This window comes from Pelophylax lessonae, assembly GCF_965119305.1.
Source record: "Pelophylax lessonae genome assembly, chromosome: 3".
Taxonomy (NCBI): Eukaryota; Metazoa; Chordata; class Amphibia; order Anura; family Ranidae; genus Pelophylax; species Pelophylax lessonae.
The window spans coordinates 343712916-343740866 of NC_138770.1; the positions used below are offsets into that span (position 1 = coordinate 343712916).

At 39.5% G+C, this 27951-nt stretch overlaps 1 protein-coding gene across 1 annotated transcript in view; it reads right to left on the reverse strand.

Moving 5' to 3' along the window:
* Positions 1-4760: 4760 nt before the first annotated feature.
* Positions 4761-27951, reverse strand: part of COL9A1 (collagen type IX alpha 1 chain) — a 132439-nt gene continuing 109248 nt past the window's right edge. Inside the window, exons 28-32 of the mRNA XM_082252047.1 lie at positions 23351-23497; positions 21830-21884; positions 18976-19164; positions 11287-11364; positions 4761-5329 (exon numbers count right to left, since the gene is read on the reverse strand). Coding sequence (XP_082108173.1) covers positions 5136-5329; positions 11287-11364; positions 18976-19164; positions 21830-21884; positions 23351-23497 — 663 coding nt within the window. The 3' untranslated portion in view covers positions 4761-5135. The remainder of the gene's footprint in view (positions 5330-11286; positions 11365-18975; positions 19165-21829; positions 21885-23350; positions 23498-27951) is intronic.

Sequence of the window (27951 nt, forward strand, 5' to 3'; positions counted from 1 at the left end):
CCAGGGAAAGTGGTCTGGGGTAGAAAAGAGTCTTCCCATCAATGTCTTGGAAATCCGAGCAGTTTGTCGAGCTTTAAAGTCCTGGACTCCCGGATTTGGGGTTACCCTGTCAGAGTACAATCTGACAATGCCACAGATGTGGCTTATATCAACCATCAGGGAGGCACCAAAAGTCAGTTAGCACAGAGAGAGGTGGTTATCATCCTATCCTGGCCAGAAAAATTGGTTGCATGCCTATCAGCGGCTTTCATTCCAGGAATAAAAAACTGGCAGACAGACTTTCCAAGTCGTCAACAGATGTTTCCGGGAGAATGGTCCCTGAACCCTGAGATCAATGCAAAGATGCTGGGGGGGGGGGTCCCAGATGTAGATCTATTGCCATCCAGGTTCAACAATAAGTTGAAGAGATTTGTGTCCAGGAACAGGGATCCACTTGCAGTCGGAGCAGATGCCTTGGTGACTCCTTTGGAGGAGTTTTCCCTGATCTATGCCTTTCCTCCAGTTCGGCTGCTGCCGCGTCTGTCATGCAGAATCCAGTTAGAGGGAAAACCAGTAATCCTGGTAGCTCCAGCATGGCTGAGGAAGTTTTGGTATGCACAAGTTAAAAAAATTTGCAGTGACAAGGCCTTGGGTTCTTCCACTGTGTCTGGACCTGCTCTCTCAAGGTCTAATATTCCACTCTGCCTTACAGTCTCTAAATTTGATGGCTTGACTATTGAAGCCTTGATTCTGAAAGAGTGGGGTATATCTTGCCCTGCAGTTTCCACCCGGATAAATGCTAGAAAACCAGTCTCTAGAGGCATTTATTACAGAGTCTGGAAATCTTACATTATCTGCTGTGAGGCCAGGAAATGGCATCCTCGCAAATATATTGTCAGGAGAATTCTAGCCTTCTTGCAAGTAGGGGTAGATATGAAATTAGCCTTAGGCACTATTAAGGGTCAAATTTTAGCCTTATCATTTTTTTTTTCCAGAGACCAATCTCTTCACATTCCTTCGTTCAAACCTTCGTTCAAGGGGTATTACATATGCTTCCACCAGTGAAGCCACCATTCTGTCCTTGGGATCTAAATTTGGTGTTGGCAGTTTTACATAAACAGCCTTTTGGGCCCATGGGGCATATTCCCCTGGTTCTTTTGACCAGAAAATGTATCTTTTTGATTGCGATAACTTCAGCCAGAAGAGTATCAGAACTAGCAGCTCTTTCTTGTAAAGAGCCATTCTTGATTTTACATGAAGATAGGGTGATTCTACGTCCACACCCAGGTTTTATGCCCAAGGTGGTGTCCGCTTTTCGTTTGAACCAGGACATTATACTGCCTTCCTTCTTTCCAAATCATCAAACAGCGGAGGAAAAGTTATTACATTCTCTTGTATGTAGCACGTGCATTCAAGATTTACTTGTAAAGGTCAGCTCAGATTCGAAAGATCGACCTTTTGTTCATGCTGCCTGAAGGGCCCAGGAAAGAGCAGGCAGCATCTAAGTCTACGATTTCTCAATGTATTCGCCAGGATATTATCCAGGTGTATGGTTTGAAAGGGAAGGTTCCACCTTTTTCGGTAAAGGCACACGCTACTAGAAGAGTAGATGCCTCCACCATCTAGCTTCTATGGCTCAGATTTGCAAGGCCGTAACTTGGTCATTGGTGCATACGTTCACTTGTTTTTATACAGTGGATGTTAATACCCAGGAGTAGTCTGCATTTGGCCGCAATGTTCTGCAGGCAGCTATGTAGATCTTGTGGTTTGATGGCGGTTATTATGGTGTCCCCTTCCCCTCAAGTGCATTGCTATGGGACATCTCATATGGTAATGAATATGGCTCTGTGTCCCGTGATGTACGATAAAGAAATATGGATTTTTCCTACAGCTTACGTGTAAAATCCATGTCTTGGAGTACATCACGGTACAAAGAGGTCCCTCCCCCTCTTATATGGGGTGTTTATTGCTTGCTACAAAACTGAGATACTTCCTGTGTAGGAGGGGATATATAGGGGGACTTCCTGTCTGATTGGTTGCCAGTGTCCATTCACCTATAGATGATGTAAAAACCATATGGTAATGAATAGGGCTCTGTGTCCCATGATGTACTCCAAGAAATGGATTTTACAGGTCAGCTGTAGGAAACATTCATATTTCCCAGCCTCTTTGTTTTGTTTGTAAAAAAGAAAAAAAAATGCAGTCCTCTCCAAAACACAAAACTAGACCTTTATCCTAGATAAAAGTATGGTATAGATTTTTAAAGGACACCCATGCACAAATAGATGTTTGATATAGGTATGGAAGTTCCCCCCAAATGTCAACCAGACCTGAGAGAGGGCAGAGCGTGTTCACCCCCTACTCTTGAACCACACCAAGACCATGCCCTAACATGGGGAGGGTAGTTTGCCAGGCCCTCCCCATGTTGATAGGGACAAGGGCCTAAGCTTCACATCTAGCCCAGTGTATGTGGGTGTATTTAATGGCAGACTTATTTGAATCTGAAAGCCCTCTTTCAGATAAGAGGCCCCCCAGATATCCTGGAGTATCTTACCCAAAATTAAATTCCTATGTCAGGGGGATACCTAAAATGTTACTTGTATCCCAGATTTCTGATAAAATATGTGAGCAATCACAGAAGCAAGAAACACTTTTTTGGGTGGTTCATACACCAGCAGTGTTTATAACGCCTCCAGGTTTCCATTTTGTATTACATATTTTAAAATTTTTAGAAAATGACAGCAACTTATGATTTAACCACTTCCCGACCACCCGCCGGCTTTTTACTCTGGCAGGGTGGCTCGGACAGGCACAATGAAGTAGACCTACGTCGCTAGCCTGAAGGCCGCTAGGGGGCGCGCATGCCCCCCTCCCGATCGTCAGCAGGGAAGCCGATGCCTGTGTCAAGTGGCTCAGATTGCCACCTGACAACGGCGATCTCTCCCCGCTGAGAGAGAAGGACAGTCCGCTGATGTAAAGACAGCCGTCTGTCCTTCTCCCTGAAGGGATCACACAGCCCATGTGATCCTGCTATGTAGGATCGCATGTCTCTGTTATCACTTTACAAGTCCAACCCCCATGCAATTAGAATCACTCCCCTAGGCTTTCATTTAACCCCTTGATCACCTATCTGTTAACCCCTTCCCTGCCAGTGTCATTATTACAGTGACAGTGCATATTTATAGCACTGATTACTGTAGTAATGTCACTGATACCCCCAAAAGTGTCACAAATGTCAGTTAGGGGTCCGATCTGTCCACTGCAATGTCGCAGTCCCGCATAAAATCGCAGATTGCCGCCATTACTAGTAAAAAAAAAAAACAATAAAAATGACATAAATCTTTCCCGTAGTTAGTAGACGCAATAACTTTTGTGCAAACCAATCAAAATACGCTTATTGTGATTTTTTTTACCAGAAATATGTAGCAGCAAAGAAATTGGCCTAAAATGTTTAAATATTTAGATTTTTTAATTTTTTTTGGGGAATGATATATAGCAGAATGTGAAAAATATTGTTTTTTTTTTTCAAAATTGTCACTCTTTTTTTGTTTATAGCGCAAAAAATAAAAATCGCACAGGTGATCAAATACCACCAAAAGAAAGCTCTGTTTATGGGGAAAAGGACATAAATGTAATTTGGGTACAGCGCCACAGGACCGCGCAATTGTCCATTAAAGTAACGCAGTGCCGAATCACAAAATAGGGCCTGGTCATTAAGGGGGAAAATCTTCCGGTCCAGAAGTGGTTAAATTCAAATGCAATTTGTATTAAGTTACAAATGGCTTGTGTTGCAATTTTTATGCTATATTAATTTATTTTACAAAAGTAGAGTTCTTTAAATACATAAATCATTTTTAAATAAATTGATCATATATGTACATGTATTTTAATCATACCAATACTCCCAATCAAGCAGACCTTTTTTAACTTGTAAATAAAAGAACATTTTGAAAAGTTAAATTATTTTTGACATGCACTATTGATCTTTGTAACCATTCGCAAGTCACCCACAGCTAATAGAGAATAAGATAAGCTTACCACAAAGCAGTCCGCCATATGTTTATAATGGGTCTCTGAGCATTAATTAAACTTAATGCCATTACTTTGATATATAACCCCCTGTAGTTTCTATATAGCATATGATAAATAAAGCATACATCTAAACTTTCAATTTATCTAATTTACAGAATAAACGTTTCAAACTAAAAGGCAGATGTCTCCTCAGGGGTCTTGTTCAATTTCCTTACTTAACTTTATTCAAGCATACACTGAAGAAATGCACAGGGTTACGAAACAGTATTTATTTCTTACTTTCCTTGTTTTCCATACAACCAGAGATGCCACATGAAAATAAATATTCTCAGTTATAAAACGATTTTATTTCTGGATATTAAAAATCTGTTAAGCAGTTTCATCACACTGCGGAGTGGATGCCACACAGAGAAGGTGTCAGATAATACAGGTTTGTATACCCATAATGCTTTGAGACAAAATAAGCTAAAGGAAAAAAAAAGTCACTTTGTCATTAATTGGGTTGCATCTTCTCAATATATCAACCAACCTATAGCACATATGCAGAGATTTACAGCTCTTGTTGTACCACGTTTTTCCCCCAATGTTAGACATGAAAAACCAAAATTCAAAAACACAATTATTGGTGAAAGATTGGAGTGTAATGACACGTTCTATAAATTGGGCCAGGATTCTATAACTGGGGGTCAATTTATTTTTTTATAAATGCAATCTAGGAACCTTTTCTCAAGGCTGTTTACTTTTCTGCATGATATACTTCTGTTGAGTATGCTTTTTTTCCAGTGGGTTTAAATACACTATGCTGGGGATTAAAACATGAGGTAAAATACAGGGCAGTTCTTCATCCATGGACTCTTTTTTGAGAAAATGGCAACTTACAAATGTTTGTAAAAAAAAATTTTTTATTCTCTGCAGCTGCTTATGGATGTCTTCATGAAGTATTTTAAGCACCATCTTTCTTTTCCAAATTTGGTAGGTATTAAGTCATAAATGTCACAGTCTGTTAATGCCTGCTGCTTGGGAATTAAAAAGGAGCATGTTTATCTTCTCTTCCCTTCATTCCATTCTTTGATGTTGATTTTAGGTGCAGACAGTAACATGGTTTTTAGCAGTTCAAGACCTCATCACACTGGCCCTTTCAAATCTTTAGCGGACTGTGGAGCAGCAAGGGCCTGGAGGCTGCAAGAAGAAGGATCACAATATCCTGCTTGTCCAGGAGGGCCTGGTGGTCCAGGGATTCCAGGCTGCCCAGCTCGACCGGGTGGGCCTCTCTCTCCATCACGACCAACACGCCCATAACTTGGCTTGCCTTGTTCACCTGTTAAAAAAAAGAGAAAAAATACATTTAAGTTATTTTCAACCATATTATATGCCAGCAGAAAAGATCTTGATGTTAAAATGGGTACATAACTATTTTGTGATAAACACAGTGACAGTATCACATAATACCACATGGTGATCCTATTCTACCTGCGCATTTGACATATTTACAGTATGTAATTGGAAGTCAATAATCTATTACCTATAGCTCCCAACTATCCCTGATTTTGAGGGGCTGTCCCTGAATTGGAACAAAGTTCCTCTGTCCCTCTTTCCTCCTTATTTGTCCCTCAATTTGGTCTAATTTATATAGTTGTAAATAAAATGCACTTTTTATCTTTCAAAAATAGTTTCCCAGTGCCAAACCCTTCATCCAATTTCTAAATTGCTGCATTTGTAAATTTCAAAAACCAGTATAAAGGAATAGTAGTGGTAAAAAAAAAAAAAAAAAAAAAGCACCTATAGGTTTAACTACCGTATTTATCGGCGTATAACACGCACTTTTTCCTCCTAAAAATGGAGGAAAAAGTAGCTGTGCGTGTTATACGCCGATATATAAAAAAAAATGTCCAGAAAGCAGCACCAAGAGTTAGAAGGGGCGGGCGGCGCCGAGAGTTAGAAGGTGGCGGGCGGCGCCGAGAGTTAGAAGGGGGCGGGCTGCGCCGAGGAGAAGGAAGGACGCGCTGTCATCGGAAGTCCCGCCTCCTATGCCAACGTCAATCACAGGCGCCGGGACTTCCGATGAGAGCGCATCCTTCCTTCTCCTCGGCGCCGCCCGCCCCCTTCTACCCCTCGGCACTGTTTTCTGGAGATTTTTGTGTATACTGGATGTGTGGATATATGTGTATAGTGGAGCTGGCGAGGCTGAAATTATGGGCGCTGGCGAAGGCTGCATGTATGGGCACTGGCAAAGGCTGCATGTATGGGCACTGGCAAAGGCTACATGTATGGGCACTGGCAAAGGCTACATGTATGGGCACTGGCAAAGGCTGCATGTATGGGCACTGGCAAAGGCTGCATGTATGGGCACTGGCGATGGCGAGGCTGCAATTATGGGCGCTGGTGAGGCTGCATGTATGGGCACTGCCGCTGGCGAGGCTGCATGTATGGGTACTGCAGTGACGAGGCTGCATGTATGGGCACTGCACTGGCGAGGCTGCATTTAAGGACACTGCGCTGATGAGGCTGCATTTGTGGGCACTGGTAAGACTACATTTAATTTAAAAAAAATGTTCTGAGTTTAAAGCTGTTTATTTTAAATTTCAGCTTTTTTCCTGAAATTTCTGCCCTAAAATTTAGGTGCGTGTTATACGCCGGCGCGTGTTATACGCCGATAAATACGGTAATTCTTTTTGGTATAATTCTGCTTTCAGGGGGTGTGACAGGGTGTGTGTCCTATACCTACATACTTTTACTAAAAGGTGTCCCTCTATCTCAAAAAGTTGGGAGGTATGCTATTATCTATTGTACAATATATACCGCTTCACTGACTGACACTTTAATACATATTAACAACTAACTAAATTCAGAGACTTGAAAGCACAGGGTTATGCAAAAAAAAACAATACATTTTGAGCTGTTTAACAGACTATTACAATAAAGCAAGGCCTAATCCTTTGTCAAAATGGGTAGCTAATCAGCCATTGTGAACTTGAATGTACAGCCTGCTAAAACATACATGGCAATCTCTTTCATAGATACATAGTTACATAGTTAGTCAGGTTGAAAAAAGATACAAGTCCATTTGGCTCAACCAATAAAAAACAAAAAACAGTAAAGAAAACCCAACCATACAATACCTTGTACACAATCCTATACCCACAGTTGAGCCAGAGGAAGACTAAAAAACTCCAGCAAAGCATGATCCAATTTGCTACAGCAGGGGGAAAAATTCCATCCTGATCCCCCGAGAGGCAATCAGATATTCCCTGGATCAAATTTACCTATAAATATTAGTACCCATTTATATTATGTACACCTAGGAAAGAATTCAGGGCTTTTTTTAAAGCAATCTATTGAGCTGGCCAGAACCACCTCTGGAGGGAGTCTATTCCACATTTTCACAGCTCTTACTGTGAAGTAAGCTTTCCGTATTTAGAGACTAAATCTGTTTTCCTCTAGACATAAAGAGTGCCCCCTTGTCCTCTGTGATGACCTTAAAGTGAATAACTCAACACCAAGTTCACTATATGGACCCCTTATGTATGTTGATCATATCCCCCCTTAATCTCCTCTTCTTAAGAGAAAATAAATTCAGTTCCTCTAATCTTTCCTCATAGCTGAGCTCCTCCATGCCTCTTATTAGTTTGGTTGCCCTTCTCTGAGATTCTTCAGTTCCCCGATACCCTTTACACGTGAATGTGATGAGCTAAACCCAAATCATCATTTCAATGTACTTCAAAAGTTAGTCTGAACAAAATCTTTCCATTATCTCTAAGGATTGGAGTTGTTTAGATCACTAAAAAATGCCTATGAACAAGTTTGTGACAGATTATTCACCAGGAGATCAGCAGATGGTTTAAAAATACATGAATACTCTTCAATTACTGAATCATTTTGATTCTTTAGATGAAATCTAAACCTGTTTATTGTCTCCACATGAAGCTTGCAGAATAGGGTAACCAAGAATAGGAGCATTTGGGAGAACAGAGTTATAGTGTTGTCACCCTATAACAGTAAGTGCACTGAACAAGGAACTTTATGATAGGATCACTAGGTTTTATTTTAATGAAAGATGTTCATTTATAAATATTTAAGTGGTTGTAAAGACAGAAGGTGTTTACCCTAATGCATTCTCTGCATTAGGGTAAAAAAAACCTTCGGTTTTCAGCTCCCCCAGCCCCCCTAAATACTTGCCTGAACCCAATCTTGTGTCCAAGAGCAGCTGCTTACCCCTCTCTCTCTCTCTCTCTCTCTCTCTCTACTCACAGGACATGGAGGCAGCAGCAAGAGCCATTGGCTCCTGCTGGTGTCAATCACAGCCTGTGAGGAGGGAGGGGTAGGCAGGGCCTAGCCATGCTATGAGTGTCTGTGGAAACACAGACCCCAGCTCTGGATCGAGCCCGCACAAGTGCCCTTATAGCAAACGGCTTGCTATGGGGGCACCTAAAAGGGGGGAGGAACCAGGAGCGCCATCCTGGGACTCCAGAAGATAAGGATTGGGGCTGCTCTGTGCAAAAAATGCACAGAGTAGGTAAGTATGGCATGTTTGTTTGTTTGTTTTTTAAATACCTTTTCAATCACTTAAAGAATTATTTTTAAAATACATTATGTAAAAATTAGTCATTGGGTTTAAATATACTTTAACTATGCTTTAACATTTACATACTTATAACTATGTTAAACAATTTACTCATCTTTATGATTCATATTTCTGGGCAGAATTTAGAAATAGTACAACTGAATGTAATTAAATATTCTAGTCAATGTATCTAATTATACAGTATATTTGTATAAATGATCTGCATAAGCAGAGAGATGCTAAGACTGTAATATCACATTGAATGTATCACTTGTTAAACTGGCAGTAGCTAATATTAATTAGTCCAACATGTTCTCTCTTTGTATTTTAAGTAATCTAGAGGGATCTGTTATCCAAGATGCATGCAAGACAACCTGATGAAAGTGTGTTACACTTTGGGATTGTGGACCTTTCACTAAAATGTCTAGTAAAGTGCAAATCATATTTCAAGTTACCAAATTTCAAGGTCCCAATCTTTTTCATGGAATCCTATAACTACATCCAAAGATATTATTGGCATTCTTTGATTTGCTGACCCATACAGCAAAAGTAACTTTTAAATTTTGTATCTTTCAACTGGTTTAACACTATGGATATAAGAAGATATAACAAGTGGTGATGAGCTTCAAAAAATATAACAAATTGGCACTCAAAACCTTTACCAAGGAACCATTTATTGAAACAATAATATAGCAGATGTCCAGATAAGAAGTGGATTTTAAAGCAGCATCTGCTGAGATGATCCTATACATAACATTAGGGTAAATGCTCATTTTGTAGTGAAATTATTGATCTATGCAAGACCTTGTAATAAAGAAAAAAACATGAAATGGTCCCTAACTACTACTGAGCACTTATACCCCTTCCTGACCAAGCCAATTTTCAGTTTTCAGTGCTGTCACACTTTGAATGACAATTGCGCAGTCACGCAGTGCTGTACCCATATGACATTTTTGTCATTTTTTTTTAGACAGATAAAGCTTTTGAGGTATTTAATCACCACTGGGTTTTTGATTTTTTGCTAAACAAACGAAAAAAAGACATAAAATTTAAGAAAAAAAATATTCTTATATTCTTTTATAACATTTTGCAAATAGGTATTTTTTGTCCTTCACTGATGAGCACTGATAGGCGGCACTGATGAGGTGGCACTGATGGGCACTGATGAGGTGGCACTTATGGGCACTGATGAGGAGGCACGGATGAGGCTGCACTGATATGTGGCACTGATAGGCGACACTGATGGGCACTGATAGGCAGCACTGATGAGGAGGCACTGATGCGGAGGCACGGACACAGTGATCACAGAGAGTGCCAGATGCACGCCCCTGTGGACGCGCAAGGAAGGTGGTTCCAGAAGGGCATTCATTGGGACCCTTCTGGAGCAACAATGCTATGCTGTAGATGTATTTGGGCTATGGCACAGTTAGGAAGTGGTTAAAGAGGTTCTTCAGTAATTTTTAAAAAGAAAATAAATAAATAAAAGTAAGCAGCTACAAATACTGTAGCTGCTGACTTTTAATAAAAGGTGACATACCATTTTAGAGATCTAGCACTGTCATCCCCCAGGCCAGTTTTTCACCGGTCTTCAGGTCCCCAGTGCCACTATGCTGAGTGTGGGAAGCTCCTCATCCCTGTGCTCTTTAAATGGTCCCGCAGCCTCCTGAAACCTGCAACGTGTCCCAGGAGGTTGTGGGCAGGGAAGAAGGGGAGAGGAAATTCCGCTGTCAAAACTAGGTGCCTGCTCCCCCCCCCCCCCACCCAAGAAAATAAAAAGCGTTTTCATTACTTGCAGAGGAGGGTGGGAGGAGTAGGAAGAGTGGGAACATTTTCACTGAAGCTCTGCTTTATAGTAATTGCATACATGTAAATTACTGTCCTTGAAGGTAGATACTTCTGTTTTAAATTTATGGGTCTTGAGGCAGCGCAAGTTAACTGTTCTTTATGCCTTCTGTGCATGAGCTCAATCTGCTTTTTTTGCAGCCATTTTGCAGCCATGTGTATGAGCCCTACTGTATATGTGTACATGTGTAAGTTACTGACCTTGGATGCAGATTTTCCTATTTTGATTTTACAGACCTGAACACAGTGCAAGTGTACCCACATTTACCCACATGGGTCCATGGAGAACAATACAACTGTGTTCTGATCCATAAAAAAGCATAGTGCTGATAAAACATTGGGTTTTTGTGGCCATGTGCATAACCCTTAAGAGAGTGCTAACAGCGACAGGTGACTTACAAGCCCCAATGCTAGGTTCACACTTGTGCGGGTGGATTCCACTATGTGTCTGCACCTGTTCCCACAGCCGCAACCCCCCACATAGAAATACACTCTGCCACTCGGGAGATGTGTGGGGGTACCATTGCTCCTAATGGCATGCACTGGAAAATATAGAGCTGTTTTAGGAGCTGCATTGACTTGCAGTTCCTGTGCAGGCTGCATTTTTAGAGAAAGTGCAGGGACCTTTTCCCTATGGTTTTTGGAGGTACAGCAGCCCATTAAAACAAATGGGCTACTGTGCCCACGTAAAACCCAGCTTGCAGAGATACACAAAAATGTGAACCTAGTCTTACTGCAAATCTTTGTTCTAGATTCTAGCACCTCCTGCATAAAAAACATAAAATTATGAATGTGAGAGTCAGTTTTTTATACTGTGTAAGGCTTTTTGCAATTGTACATACTGTATGTAGAACACATGGTGAAATGCATACCTGTAAGACCTGGCAATCCTGGTAATCCCTTTGGACCTCTTCCTGGCAATCCTCTTTCTCCTCTTTCTCCAGAATCACCTACAACAATATTTCAATGGATTAATCAGAAGCAGGTGTCTATATACTGTTCTATATATCAAAAAGTATTTCCCCTTGCTTTTCTCGTGCTATTAAAAGCATTCTGTATTGCACACACACAATAGCTTGCACTGCACGACTTTTCCCTGGGGATCTAGAATTATGAATCATATGCCATTTATGCAATTATGCAAAGCAGCCTTGAAAGCAGTGGTGGAATATAAATATGAAAAATTAGATTCTCCTTTCACACAATAAATATAGCAAAGGTTAAAGTACAAATTAAGAATTATGTTGAAAAGGAAATATATTCTGATCTTCATCATCATTCAGCTTTGCAAATAGCTTGACAACAAATGCTCTCTCCAAGTGTTTCTAGCCACCTGATAAATTAAAATATAATACCGAAGGTGTATTGACACTTTTAAGCTGATGTGTAGAGGTGTCATATAGCTGAGAGATCAGCTGTCCAAAATTTATTTTTTAATGCTTGATGTTGCCTGCATGCAAGCACTGTAATGCTGATATTGTATTACAGAGCGCTACAGCAACACAGTAATACTAATAAATTAAGCTACCGCTGATATATTTCAACTTCAAAAGCTTTTACAGTAAAGTAACATAAAGCAAAGTATAAAAAACATTTTAAAGTTCATATAATCTCACTTTGATAATCCATAAGTCTGTTTATCTTTGGGACCACACATTACATTTTGTTGCTGTGACATTTATGGATATGATCACTTTACTGGAAGTCATTTCTATTATATAAATTAAGAATGTTGACATGAGCAACTGCTTAAGTATCATCAATGTGGCTTAACATCATAAATCTGGTTAGATGGCTACTTCAAATGTAGTTTAAGCTACATACGCTAGCTATGGGTATAACAGAACACAGTTTGCACTCATTTCAACTTACAATGAGGCTTAGAAGACAAGGAAGAATATTTTGTTCTGCTATACAGGAAATATTTTTTTTAAATACATCGTAGCGCCCTCCTAGGTAGGTGCTAGAGTGAGTGCATATTGTTTTTTGTTTCTCTGCCTAACGGGGAGACAGCTAGACAAATAAATATGCTCTCTGCTTAATAGAAAGCTGTGATTGATTAGCAGAGTCTGCTCAGTGCTCTGGTGCTGCTCATGCAGTCTTGATGTTTCACACTGGTCTTGTAGCTATAGGAGGTACTGGACAGTGGGTGGAAACCATGCAGATGAGAGCATAAATATCCATACAGCCCTAGCCAGTTAGAAGGGGAGATGCCCCTAAGCATGCTGGGTGACTATATTTATATCTGAAGAGCACATGGGCCCTGGGTCTTTCCCTACAGAGAGAGGTCCAGGAGGGGAGGAGGCTGCGGCCTCTAATCAGGCACAGGCTACCATGAGGGCGACCTGAGGGTCTGAAACACTGAATCTGAAATCCATGGTTCTCTTGCAAGCTGACCGAGAGAGGATGTCCACGGATCCTGTCTGATATCACAGAGGAAAGTGCCCTGTGGCCAGGGCCTTGTGAGTACAGAACCCCTAAATGGATCCTAGAGACTGTTGTTGCTAAAATCCCCCTTTTTGTGCAAAAAGTCAGCATACTGGGTGTAAGCTAAAGGGTACACTGGCTAGTGTTTTGAAGAAGCAAAGTCCACTAAATTCCTTCTACTACAAAGGGACTTGTTTAATTCTGTAAAGCCTGCTGCATAGTTCTCTTGACAGTCTGCTACACAGTTCTATTGAAGAAGCTGTCCTCACTTGTGAATAGTTAATTTGGAGTACCCTACTAAATCCCTTCTCCTATCCAAGTTCTTCAAAAAAACACACCCCCTAGACTGGTAATTGCAGACAACAAGCGGAAGAGTGTGTGCACCTGGTTGTGTGAAAATACCCTATGACTGGCTGTGGATTATTCAGTGGGAGACCCAGGCACAATTATTCAAGTGGCTCCTATGGGGGTAGCTCTACAACATCATCACATGAAATTACCTGGGCCAACAGTCCTGAATTCTGACATAGAACATTTCGAAAAAACAGGTACATTTTAGAGGTCCTACAACCTATAAGAAGGTGTAATGCGGGAAGAACCCCCAAATTGTATTTAGAGGAAAAGTTAAAATGTATGGGAAATTTAAATAATGAATTTTATCTGGTACTTTTTACTACAGTAAACTATGTTTAAATCTCTTGTGTAAAAAAAAGTGCAACTTTTTGAAGTATCATCATTGCTTTAATGTTCTACTTTTAAGCTTTTATTGCAGTTTTCTAGAGATATAACAGAGATATCACACAACATACAAAGCTACTCAGAAAAAAAATATTACTGATCAAAAGGGCTGTTGCATCTCAAAGACAATAAACATCTTCCACCTAATGCTTAAAGAATAAAGCTGTTTGAAGAAAAGGGATCTGTTGATGAAATTATTGAATTGCTCTCAACAAAAGTGAGTCAAAATTATTACCAATTTAACAATTCCAACAAATGCTAGTCTTATAATTAGGAATAAGCTTGTGAAAATGTAAGCTTTTATGTGTTTTCTTGTTTGTACTATATACTGTTATAGTAATTTCCCAGTTGTAGAATGCCCCGGGGAGACTCAGACAATGCTGTAGGGTTGTATTACTCAAAAGGCGTGGGATTACCTTTGCAAAACTCGGCAAAGGAAGCCTGGTCTAACATGTTTAATGCCCTGCTAGGTTATAAAGACCAAAAATTATAATGAAAATTATGACATGAGTATCATATTTACTGAAAACCTAGTAGGTGAATGACAGCTGGCTATTTGTAAAGGTGTGCAGCATTTTTTATCATGTAACAACATTAATATATGATGAATTGCAGTACAAAAGCAAATCATGTTTAAAGTAGTACTATTCTCTGACATTTTAGGGCAAAGTAGAACACTTCTTTCTTTACGTGCACTTATGCTGCTGTTGCTGAACAATCACTATAGGAAAAAGAGCAATTGTGAAGCCTTTCATTTCATAAAATGCCATGGTTCAGGCCAGGTACCGTCAATACTGCCTGTGCCCTTACATAGCAGGCAGTTATTAAAAGTGAAGTTACTCTCAATGAACTATGCAATACATTACAGATGCAAGACAAATTACTTTGAAGGAGAAAAAAAAAAACCTCACCTTAAAAAATAAGTAGGAGCAGTTTGGCAAAAGAGACATACAAATTTGGCTTTGTAAAAAAAAAAAAAAACCTTACCCCACGTCCCTAGCAACTTTTCTTTAAGAATGCACTCTATCAGCATTAAGAAGTTTATGTCCTGGCTAATTTTTTTACATGCTTGCAGAGAATAGAGGCTGGAGGTAGTGGGAACAATGCATGCAAGGCAGTTACATCATTAGTGACCATCCAATAGCTGAAGAAGGGAGGTGGCGTCAGCCCTGACCACTGGAGGAGGGCATACTTACAGGCAAGTGTGTAATAATATGCAAGTATGCTGAACATACTTATACATTATGGTAAAAGTTTATCCACACATAGTGGAATTCGGTTACATTTCAATGCAAACTTATACATGTAGTTAACATTTCCTTTTTGTCATGTCTTAAAGCCCTGTTGCACTGCCAGTCCACACCATATTCCTGTGCAATTCCTCTACGGCGCTAATCTGACAGAGTTTAAACCTGACAGTGAGCACTGAGTGTGAGGAGGCATGCCCCACCAAACCTAGAATCTCTGAGCATGGCATGGGTGGGAAGGTAATTGAGTCAGTTGGTGATGATGAGGAAGGCACGCACTACCTGATTTCAGTCCCTCAGCAACATATAATTTTACCCAGTATGGTCCACCCAGGTCTGCTAATACAGTATTGTGGGAGATGGCCCCACCTGTGCCAAGATATTAGGGCAGAGCACCCTTGCAGCCCTATTGCTATAGGTATACTTATACATCTAGTATCTTGGTATTTTATCCCTAGAGAGGTGAAGAAATTTCATTATTTATCTAAAAAAATGAAAACTAAGAAGAGTAGAAAATAGAAGGGTAAACGTAGTGGTTCAGCTGATAATTGTAGGTATTTACTTCTGTGATTCTGCCCAATTCAGATCAGCTTTTGATCAGTGTGGATCAAATATCACTCATTCCTTAGGGCCCTCTTACATGGGCATACCATCTGTCCATTTCTCATCCATTAGTTGACAGATGAAAAATGGACAGCAATGCATTTTTTATGGGCAAATGGATGTAAACAGATGAACATCCGTTTACATACATTTATATCCAATTCTGTTTAGGTCCATTTTTTTTAATTGAACAAGCCTCCATCCTGTTCTGTTTAAACAGACCTAAATAGATGTAAACAGACACATGGATGATTCATTGGTTGTTTAGGAGCTGACACCTGCCAGTGTCCTAAAAACCAATGACTCATCCCTGCTATCAGCAGGGGATTCCTGGCTGACAGCAGAATGTAAATAAAGGAACTGCCAGGGAAAAAAAAAACAGTTTGGGGGTCCCTCCAATACATACCAGGTCTTTTGGGTCTGGTATGGATTTTAAGAGGGACCCCATGCCAAAAGAAAGCATGAGATCCTCCCCCAAAATCCATACCAGGCCCTTGGGTGGTATTAAAAAAAATTGCATGGGGTTCCCTCCTAAAATTCATACCAGAACTTTATTCGAGCACACAGACTTGTCCATATATGGTCACTAATGTCACTGGGTGGCCCCACTTCCTTGTTTACTTTACCGATGGGGGGGGGGGAGCTGTTATTTGGAGCTGGCAAGCAACAGGAACAGTCAGGTGTTGGCAGGCGGTAGGTTTTTCTTCCTGCAGTTCAGCAGCCATCATTCATTATGATTGGGATTCATTCATTATGATTGACATGGACCTACATTACTGGAAGACGTGACTGATGATGTATGTACATTTGGGGACTTTTTTTTTATTAAAGGGCTTGTCGAAAGCTGTGTTTTTTTTTTTTTACATTTGACTTTTTTCTGGTGAACGAGTGAGGGTACTATGTACCCCTTACTTATTTACATAGTGGTTGGGTTTGGGAAATCCTCATATTGTTAAAGGGGCCTTCCAGATTCCAATAAGCCTCCTGCCCACAGACCCCCACAACCCAAAACTACCCGGCCAGGGATATGGGGAAGAGGCCCTTGTCCTCATCGACATGAGGACAAGGTGCTTTGCTGGGGACGGGGGTCACCGAAAGTATCCACCATGTTATGGGCATGGGGCCTTATATGGTCCAGGAAGGGCCACATGCTCATCTCCCTTTTTCTGCTCTACCAAGCTGTATGCTTGGATAACGGTCTGGTATGAATCTTTGAGTGGGCCCCACACATGTAAACTAATGTAAACTGATTTTTTTTTTTGTATTTTTAAACGTAACTGAATGGATGATGTCTGTGTGAAAAACACCCTATAAACCTGTGAGTCCAAATTAACAGGTAATAGATTCTAATAACCTCAGTCTAGCAACTAGTTGTAATGCCCTTGACAGACCATCAGTGTTACTAAGCAACAGGTGCGCTGCGATAATCACCTGGGATATTTGACACAGCAATCCTTGTGCTTTTGAAGCAGGGAGAGGCTCTTGGGAAGATGCAGCTAGCAGCTAATAACCTCCTTAAAATGAGTAATGTTTGTAAAGAAGCATTGCTTTAAACATTATATTTTTTCTGGTAAATATCCCTGGAAAACCTTTATTGTATAGTGACATACTGCTGTATTTAGTCATTGCATTGCAATTGTCGTTGACACTGCTGGCATGATTCATGAGATTTTGCTGAGATCAAACCTCTACAGCTGCACTGTAATTAATTAAAAGAATCTGACTTCACAGGATTATAATGCTATGGACATTTTATCTTCCTACAGGGGTACAATCTAGCATCTTGTGAATTCATTGTATCTTTGAGTTTTGGCCAAGAGATATAAGTCAAGTCTCCTTTGGGCATTCCTTAGAACACTTTTTATGGTTCTATTCTGATATTTTTTTTAGTTAAGACATTCTTTGAAGTAAGGTTTGCTGAACTTCTACAGGACATTAATAAATTGCTGCACACTTTTTATTCTCTACCAAATTATGTTTCTTTCTATTACAGTAAATTTAAACATTATGCTGAGATAGAGATGATTGCTACTATTAAAGGCATCTCATCTATTAAACTATAGCTGGCAAATGTAATTTAAGGTTGCCTTCATTTTTTTGTTTTTAAGATTACTTGTCATGTTGCAGAAAATGTCATGCTGCATGAATTGATCCTTTATTAAATGCATATTATTGTTATAGTCCATTGAGGAACACAGGTTTGTAAAATACTGTCAGCCAGCAGGGATGAGCCATTGGTTGTTAAGGAGCCAGCACCCACCTGCATCCTAACAACCAGTAACTCATCCTTTTTGTCAGCAGCAGGAGTCATTGGTTGTTAAGAAGCCAGAATCTGCTGGCATCCTAACAATCAATGACTCATCCTTGCTGTCAGCTAGGGATCAGTTGAGATCCCAGCTGACAGCAAAATGTAAGCGAAGAAGCTGTCAATGATTAAAAAAAAAAAAAAAAATGTGGGTGTCACCCCCAAATCATACCAGGCCCTTTAATAAAAACAGTTCTGTCACTCCGCCAGAACACAATTCCCATGATATCACTTGGACCTAAATGGCTGGAAAAATGGTCTTAAAACAGTTGGAATTGAATTGGTTATATAGGCAATGGGAAGCATAAGCAGCCATTCTTCCAAATATTTTACTAAATGAGGACCATGGTGCTGTTTGTGATTCTCCCAAAATGCCTTATATACATTGTGTGTCTAAGTATAGTTCAGCAGTGATATAGTTTCCCTGTATTTCTGTGGGCCTACCACACTGAAAATTGAGTACATGGAACTGTGATTCTTCAAATACCAACTGAAAGAAAAGAATAGCACAGTTTTTTTTCCTGGGAAATGCATGTAAACATTTGAAAAGATGGCCTAAGCTATCAGTTCTTTTAGTAGAAAATTAGCTGCCCTATAGCCATGTTACTATATGTTTTACCCCACAACTTTTGAAAAGGTCCTTTTGGCACCAACAATTTGTAAGTGTTAAAGCTGTTATTAAATGGCATTTCCATTGTGGTACATTTTTATGGCTGTCACTCTCAGATTTACCACTGTGATAGTATTTATCACCAAAAAAAAAATACTATATATCACCCTGATAGTATAGGTTTCATCTAGGGTTTAAGGCCAGTATTAGGGGATGGTTCAAGTTAGGAGTTAAATATAGGAGTTAGGTTGAGGATAAGCGATAGGTGTATGGTTAGTTTAATGTTAAGGGATTATATTCAGTTTAAGAGTCATTAAGTGTATATTCGTTTTTTTTTAATGATAATTTATATTTTGAGGTGTAATAAGTGAACAACATTTGCTATAAAAGTGAATAGTTTGGAAAATTTGTTTGCTAAAATTTCTGACCCTGAAAATTCTACACCAAATGCATGTTTTCATAAACCAAAATGTAACATTCATTATAGGCAGACTGACTTAAGTATTGAAAGTTTACCTGTGCAAATTGGAATAATATGCAAGCATTTGTCTGTCAATCTGTTTCAGCTTCTAAACACAGTATACTGAAAAGCATATACACACTTATTGATCAGTGGAATGCAATCATTTACCTTTTTGACCTCTAAGACCAAGTTCCCCAGAAGGACCTTTAAGCCCTGGAAGTCCTCTTTGTCCGATATGTCCTGGTAAACCATTATCACCAGGAGGTCCAGGAGGACCTGGTGGACCTGGTTTCCCTGGTAAGCCAGCAGCTCCAGATTCTGGTCTTCGTAGACTGGCTGCCAAGTTTGCTAACTGATCTGTATAAATAAAATGCAAACACAAATTTTAATATTCATATATAGTCAGGTTAATACATTTTTTTGTAATGTTATATTATTTTGCTACTTTTGCTTACTTGTATTCATTTTTCCTATTTGTGTAATACTGATATATTACACAGCACATTAGAAAGTATTCTCATCACTACTTTTCTGCTGAAGGAGATCAAACCTGATGCCCCTTACCATGGACAGTTTTGGAAAAAGTGTAGTAGTGAAAGGTCAGCCAAAATTCAGATTGGTATTAATTGTAGTTTATTCAATGCATACCAAAAACCATAACACAAATAAACTAGCAGTTCATTAGTGGTTCCCCTTTTTTAGACTGAGCCACCCCTAGAACCCTATTCCCTGTTTGCTGTGGTCTGTTTCATAATGCAAGCCCTAAGCATTTAATTCTTCACAGTCATATAAAACATCAAGGAAAAAGTAAGATCTGATCACTAATATCTGTACTCGCCTAATCTGCAGCAACAGAAATTAAATTGACCACACCTAGCTCTAAGCTTACAACCCTGAAGTCTGCCGCACAGTTAGTGTGTTCTGACCAGACTCATCTGTACTGTGCTCACCTCAGATGTGATTACCACTTTAGTGACAGTCAGCCCAACATGGCTGTCTTTACTAAAAGTATACCACAGTGGCTGGTTTTACTACTCGGTTGTGCAGTTACTAAAGAATCAATGGATTCCAGTAGAGGAACAGGAAGTGAAATAATCTTATCCTTTTATAACTGTTCATAATCTTAACCAAGATGGCCTTGACTTTTGAAGCTCAATAATGCTTTTGCATCCTGCTTGATGACATCATCATAATTTCAAGGAAACCAAATGATTCCACAGCTACTGTATTCAATTTAACTCAAATCTACAACAGAATACCAAACTGAAGCTGTTATCCAATACATAATACGCAATAGAGCTGCACGATTCTGGATAAAATGAGAATTAAAAATGTTTTGCTTAGAATAAAGATCATGATTCTCAGCATACCATCATCTTTCACATTATACAAAAAAATTAGCTAACTGCTTAGTTTTCCATTGTATTCTCTAGGGTCTCTACTAACATATATATATATATATGTATATATATATATATATATATATATATATATATATATATATATATATATATATATATATATATATATAATGTGTGGGGGTTCTAAGTAATTTTTTAGCAAAAAATATTGATTTTAACTTGTAAGCAACACGTTTCAGAAAAAGGCTTAGTAAGTAGACAAACTGACCTCATTTGCAGACCAAAGTTCATTGTTTGATCAAAACTATACAACAATGTTTCTTTTTATCTCTCTTTCAGCACGTTGCTGAAAAACACTGCCGGCTGCTTTATTTTTTGACAGCTATGAGCAGGGAAGGGCTCTGCACTTACTACATGAATCGTGGAAATGGCCGATTACAATCGTGAGGGGAAGGGGGGGGAGGGGGTTGAATCGAGATTGCGATTTTTTAACGGTTAATCGTGCAGCTCTAATACACCTGCTATACAGAATATGTTAACCACTTGCCGACCGCCGCACGACTATCTACGTCGGCGGTCAGCCCCTCACAGGCAAACTAACGTAGGGCTACGTTGCTTGCTTGTGAGGGTCTAGGGAGCGAGCGCGCGCCCCCCGGGGCGCGCTCCCGCTCCCGCGTGGTCACGGACCCCCCCGCGCGTGTGACCAGCGGACCCGATGTCCGCCGGTCACTCGGCGATCGGCGGGGGAGAGGGAGAATGTCAGGCAGCTTGTGTAAACAAACTGCCTGTCATTCTCCTCGCTGCAAAGACACTGATAAAACGGATCTGGTATGTAGATCCGTTGATCAGTGTCCTTACAGCTAGAGCCACAGCCAATCACAGTAGAAACCACGCACCTAGGGACACACACAGCCCCTCCCTTCCAAATAAAGTTAACCCCTTCACTACCAGTGTATTTTTACAGTAACAGTGCATATGTATAGCACTGATTACTGTAGAAATGTCACTGGTAACCCCAAAAGTGTCAAAAATGTCAGTCAAGGGTCCGATCTGTCCGCCGCAATGTCGCAGTACCGCAAAAAAAATCGCAGATCGCCGCCATTACGCGTTAAAAAAAAAACAACAAAAATGACAAAAATCTTTCCCTTTGTTAGTAAACGCGATAACTTTTGCGCAAACCAATCAAAATACGCTTTTTGCGATTTTTTTACCAAACATAGGTAGCATAAAATAAATTGGCCGAAAATTTTTAAAAATTTTGATTTTTACATTTTTTTTTGGGGGAATTTCATATAAAAAAATGTGAAAAATATTGCTATTTTTGCAAAATTGACGCTCTTTTTTTGTTTATAGCGCGTGATCAAAAAATCGCACAGGTGATCAAATACCACCAAAAGAAAGCTCTTTTTGTGGGAAAAAAAGGACATCAAATTCGTTTAGGTACAGCGTCGCACGACCGCGCAATTGTGCGTTAAATTCACGCAGTGCCGAATCGCAAAATACCCCCTGGTCGGAATGGGGGTAAAATCTTCCGGGGCTTAAGTGGTTAATATAGCATGTATCAGCATTTTATTTAGAACAATTGCTTTAAGATAAATTACATGAGTTAAGAAATGAAAATGTGATTTTTTTGTTTTGTCCTGTCCTTCAGTTTTACCTACTTTGTAACACTCTCATACACACTTGTTGAATGTGCTGGTCTGTAGGTTCTCTTCCCTAAATAAGGAAACAAATTATTTTAGAAAAATTAAGAAATAAAGCTAACAAACAGCAGTTTACAATAAAAAAAATATGGTATATAAACAAACAATGTTAAATAAATGTAAGCAGAATGAACAGAGAAAGGTACAATATTTTGACAAATGGACAGACATAATTAACTGACACATAAGATTCCCATCATCCAGTATCCGTGTTAACTAATAAAAAGCATACCTCCTGATGACACCACCATGAAGGGAATAAATTATTGGCCAGGTAGAAAATAAAAGGATGCTTTTCCTTTGTTTATCACTAAAATGAAAAACGACACTACAAATGTAAGATACAGGGCTTGATTTTAGAATTCAAGTCCTCTGAGTTAATGAAAAACTGTTCTATAAGGACAGTTGTGTCCTACTGTACAACACAATCTCTTGTATATGGCCACATAAGGGGGAAATATAAATATTGGTAAGAAAACAATTAACAACGAGATGAAGACACTGAAATAAACAATTACCTTTTGGCTGCCAGAGCAGTTTTTGCGTTTTTTTGCACATAATATATTGCACATAAAAATATTTTTCGGCCTGAAGATTACACAAAACTCCCAAATTTTATATGTCTTCTAAAAGCAGACACCCTAAAGAGTAAAATCGTGATAGTTCCAATTTTTTATGTCACACGTTATTACCGCAAAGGTCTAGGAAACTCAGAATTTCAGTACAAAAAAACATACTAAAGTGAATTTTAGGGCAGAAAAATACAATAAACTACCCACATTTTTGATAAAATATAAAAGATGAGGTTGCATCGAGTAAATAGATACCCAAAATGTCCAACCTTCAATTTTTGTGCACCTGTGAAATGGCAACAAACTTCAGTACCCTATATTTTGTATAGGCGACGCTTCAAAGCCACCTATAGGTATCAGTTTAGTGTTATCGAGGAAGTCTTGTGTTAGAATTATTGCTCTCCCTCTGGCGGGTATGGCTGTATGTAACATGTATTTTGCAATCAATGTTTTCACATGTTGGCGACCCTGACGTGTGCAATCGTATGTTCATATATGTGGGGGTGGGGGGCCTCAAAACATTTTTGGGGGGGTGATTTTATGTGCTTGGGTGTAACTTTATTTTTTTGCTACAGAGGTTTCACCCATGCTCATAGATACAATAGATTGATGACAAAATTATGAACCTAAATAAGCAATGTTGTTTAATGAATCTAGCTAATGGAAATGGAGGTAAAGGTAGCCAATTACTGTATCCGATTATGAGATTTGTAGACAGTAGTAGCTAGCTTATGTTTGATGTTCGGTTTACACAAAGTTAGGCTTTTGGGTGTGGAAGTTATGTTCAGGCAATAAATAGATTCATAGCGGCACAACACTAAGGTCAAAAACCTGGATCTGTGGGACTTTGCACAAGTTTGTTGCTGTTTTTTTATTTTTAACAGGAAAAAAAACACTGATTACTTACTGCAGGACCCTGACCTCCAGGTAATCCAGGGGCTCCTTGCTCTCCCTGCATCCCTCGGGGACCAGCTGACCCTTGAGGACCTTCTACACCAGGGAGGCCCCGACTTCCTTCAGGACCACGATTACCGGGTTCACCAGGACTTCCAGTCTATATGTAAAGAAGGGTTTTCATAGTATGCAGATTAATTGGGAGGACACTGGCAACATCCTTGCAAGTATTGTAATTATAAAGGAGTGTGGCTTAAAAAGAAAACATTTAATGTACTGTATATACTTTCATTTAGCTTCATAAAGCTGAATACCAGGTATGATCTAATTGTATACTTACATTAGTCTAGCCTGGATCACTGTAAGTATGCATACTGTATCTCACAGTGGATTGCCATGTTCTTCTGGGTCTTATGCCAAGTGACGGTCCCACTACATACTGACCATAAGGGATCAATCGCTTGGCACTGTCACTATTCACATAATATTTTTTTTAATTTCTTTTTTATGAATACGAGGCATTCTAGTGTCAGGATTGTCTGATAAGGCACCAATATCCCTAGGTAAATAATAGTCTAAATTATTTCTTGCAAATATGGGACTTTTAGGGTGCCGGGTATGATGCATAGGGTGAACTATACTGTTAAAATCCAACCATGTATTACAAAATTATTAAAACATGTCCAATTACAACTTGGGAACAAATACAAATTGTAAAGCATAATATATAAAACTCCTTTTCATATGTTTCACAGAAAATCATTATTTATTCCCCCCATTCATCATAACTTGACTCTTACATGGAAACTTAGGTTCATTTGGGGCACTGAACTAAAACAAAAGACAATTATTCAATTTTAATTATATATGTTGTGTCCCTTGGGTAACATGGTACTTAAAGTGAACCTGTGAGGATAGAAACAATGCAGCTGACAGTGCTGACTTGCTTTTTAAAAATTGTGGGGAGCAATTCCAAAAAGCTTATATAGTCACCTACCTACTGACTGACTGACTACTCATATAAAATAACCACAATCAGAGTTCAGCAGGAACTAGCCAAATTTTGGTCTGAGTGTACAGCTGTCTGTTCTATAGAAGCCAGTCTAACTAATGATTTTGGTTGAACAGGCATGCTGGAAAACCAGAATTCAAACAACACTCACATGCAATACCTGCATGTGCTAATCTGTGTATTCTGGCAGTAGAGGAGTCCCCCTGTCAGAATACATTTTCTGAGTGGGAGAGGTCACTGCATCAACATCACTCTGTTAAAGTGATTTTAACCACTTGCTGACCACCAACAGTACATATACTGCGGCAGGTCGGCTCTATTGAGAGAAACGACATACCTGTATGTCTTTTCGTGCAATAGCCAGTGTGGGCGTGGGCTAATTGGCCAGAGGGGGAGCAAATTAGCGGGTCCGGAGGACACAACGTCCGCCGGCCACCCACGATCGCTCCCAGAGAGACAGAGCAGCGATCTGCCGATGTCAGCAAGGCAGACCGCCGTTCTGTCAGGGATTAACACATGGGATGATCGAACGGTTCGGGATGACCATCGGTTCGACCCGAACATTGGCTGTTCGAGGTTCGGCCGAATTTAGAACTTTTTGCCCAAAAAGTTCAGAATTCGGCAACCAGAACCGACCAAAATGCAATGGTTCAGGAAATGGGCTTTAAAAGCCCGTGATTGGACCAGAACCATCAGTAAAAGCCAAATGAGGGGGCAGGAGAATGCTAGGAATGTGATTGGAGTGACTAGGGGGTCCATAGTCCAATCATTAGTGAATACGCCCCCCAGTATATAAGATAGCCCCCGCCAAATTCTTAGCATTGTTATACAGGGACATGGAAGAGAGTGGAATGCTGTTCTGTTACTTCTGCTACAAACTGTTACAAAGTGTCATTTAGCAATTTTTAGTGTGAGGAAAGGGATATCTAGTGTAGTTAGGGTGCTATTTTCCACTATAGTTAGCTTTAATTTATTCAGTTTCTGTAGGGAAAGTGTTAAGTGTAAGGGGACCGTAGTGTAGTGTAGGGTTAACTGACTGTGTCTGCTATGGAAGGGTGACAAAACCCTTCCATAGCAGGGTGACCGCTATAGAGAAAAGATCGTTTCTCTTGTGTCACTTTCAGAGCAGGGATATGGCTCCGCTCCTGTCAGCATTCTTTTTGCTGCAGGCGTTGCTAGTGCTTTTTTGAGGACATGTTTGGAGTCAGGCATGACATCTGAACATGTGTATAGGGGTATATATACATACACCCATTTCTGTATACATACACCTGCACATATATAGGTGTGAAAGGAGCAGAACAGTATACTTTTGCTAATGAAATAATTTGCACTAATATGGCTCCACTTGCAACACACCTATATATGTGTAAGTGTAAAATACATATAAGTGTGTGTGTGTATATATATATATATACCCCTATACAGAAGTTCAGATGTTTTGCCTGCCTCCAAAGAACCCAAAAAAATGCTCCAAAAAAAATGCCTGTAAGAACAAACCTGGGCATTTTTTTTGGCGCTGGCATTTTTTTGGGTTCTTTGGAGGCAGGCACTTTTTAGACCCCCCAGATACTAAATCCAAAAAAAAAGATTCAAAATCAAAAAATCTCTTTTTTTTTTTTTTTTAATTTTTTCAATAATTGGCTCTCTATCAAAAATTAAAAGTTTTAAGAACTTTTTTTTGTGTTGGTGTTTTTTGATTACCGAAGTTCGGGTCCCATTGATTTCAATGGGGTTCTGAAATCCGGGCCGAACTTCCGGGAAGTTCGGATGTTCTGGCCAAACCGAACTTTTCAAAAGTTCGATCATCCCTAATTAACACAGGGATCTTGTGTTTCTGCTATTTAGGAACTCTGTGTCCATCTAGTGAGTCCATCCCCCACACAGTTAGAAAGCACCCCCTAGGGACACACTTAACCATTTAGTCGCCCCTGCTTTTAACCCCTTCCCTGCCAATGTCATTAGTGCAGTAACAGTGCACATTTTTAGCACTGATTACTGTAGTAATGTCACTGGTCCCCTTAAAAGTGTCAAAGTGTCAGTTAGGTGTCCAATCTGTCCGCTGCAATTTCGCAGTCCCACAAAAAAATTCCAAATTGTCACTTTTTTTGTTTATAGCCCAAAAAATAAAAAACTCAGAGGTGATCAAATACCACCAAAAGAAAGCTCTATTTGTGGGGAAAAATAACATCAATTTTATTTAGGTATAGCGTTGTATGACCGTGCATTAGTCAGTTAAAGTAACTCAGTTCCGTATCGCAAAAAATGGCCTGGTCATTAAGGAGGTAAAACCTTACGGTCCAGTAGTGGTTAAAGGCATTTTTTTTTTTTTGCACAGAGTAGCACTGATCCTCCTCTTCGCAGGTCCCCCACTGGCGCTTTTGGCTTCTCCCTCCTGCCCCCAGAGCAAGCAGCTTGCTATAGGGGGCACCCAAGCAGCTCCTGTGCAGCAGTTCTGTGTGTCCATTCACACACAGAACCTTGGCTCAGCCCCACCCCCTCTTTCTCTTTATTGACTCAATGGCTGTGATTGACAGCCACTGGCTCCTGCTGCTGTCTCAGCCAAAGAGGAGGAAGAGTCCACAAACAGCAGAGAATCTTGTGCACATTGCTAGATTGCAATTGGGTTAAGGTAAGTATTAGTGGGACTGCTGCACACAGAAGATTTTCTACCTTCATGCAGTAAATCCATGCAGGTAATAAACCTTCAGCCTTTACAAATACTTTAATGCAGGGATCTGTCAGTTTTTTATATTTTTTGTGTTTTTTGTTTTTATTCATTCAACCCACAAGCTGAACAAAAAAAAAAAAAACCTAAATTGTGTGTTTATCTTTAGGATAAACTTTATAAACTAAAGTCTCCTTTCAGATCATGAGTATTTTGTCTGAACAATCAATAAAGCTGTATAATGGTAATAGCTTTAGATGGATGACTACAGTGTATATTATCCTTTTTATTTATTCCCAAATAATTGTATTTACAAAGGCATTAGTCTCCACCATTTTATATTAAACTTATTATATCCTGACAGATCACATATTAACCACTTCTGGACCAGAAGGATTTTCCCCCTAAATGACCAGGCCCTTTTTTGCAATTCGGCACTGCATTACTTTAACGGAAAATTGTGAGGTTGTGCGACACGGTACCCAAATACAATTGGTGTCCTTTTTTTCTCACAAATAGAGCTTTCTTTTGGTGGTATTTGATCACCTCTGCGGTTTTTAGATTTTGCACTATAAACAAAAAAATTGTGAGAATTTTGAAAAAAAAACACCATATTTTTTACTTTCTGCTATAAAACATTCCCAATAAAACATTTTTAAAAATTAAATTTTTTTATCAGTTTAGGCCAATTTGTATTTTGCTACAATATTTTAATTGGTTTACGCAAAAGTTATATTTTATACAAGCTACGGGATAGATTTTTGGACTTTTTATTTATTTATTTTTTTATTAGTAATGGCGGGGATCTGCGATTTTTAGCGGGACTGCGACATTGCGGCAGACAGATCGGACCCCTAACTGACATTTTTGACACTTTTTGGGGACCAGTGACACTAATACAGTAATCAGTGCTAAATAATATGCATTGTTACTG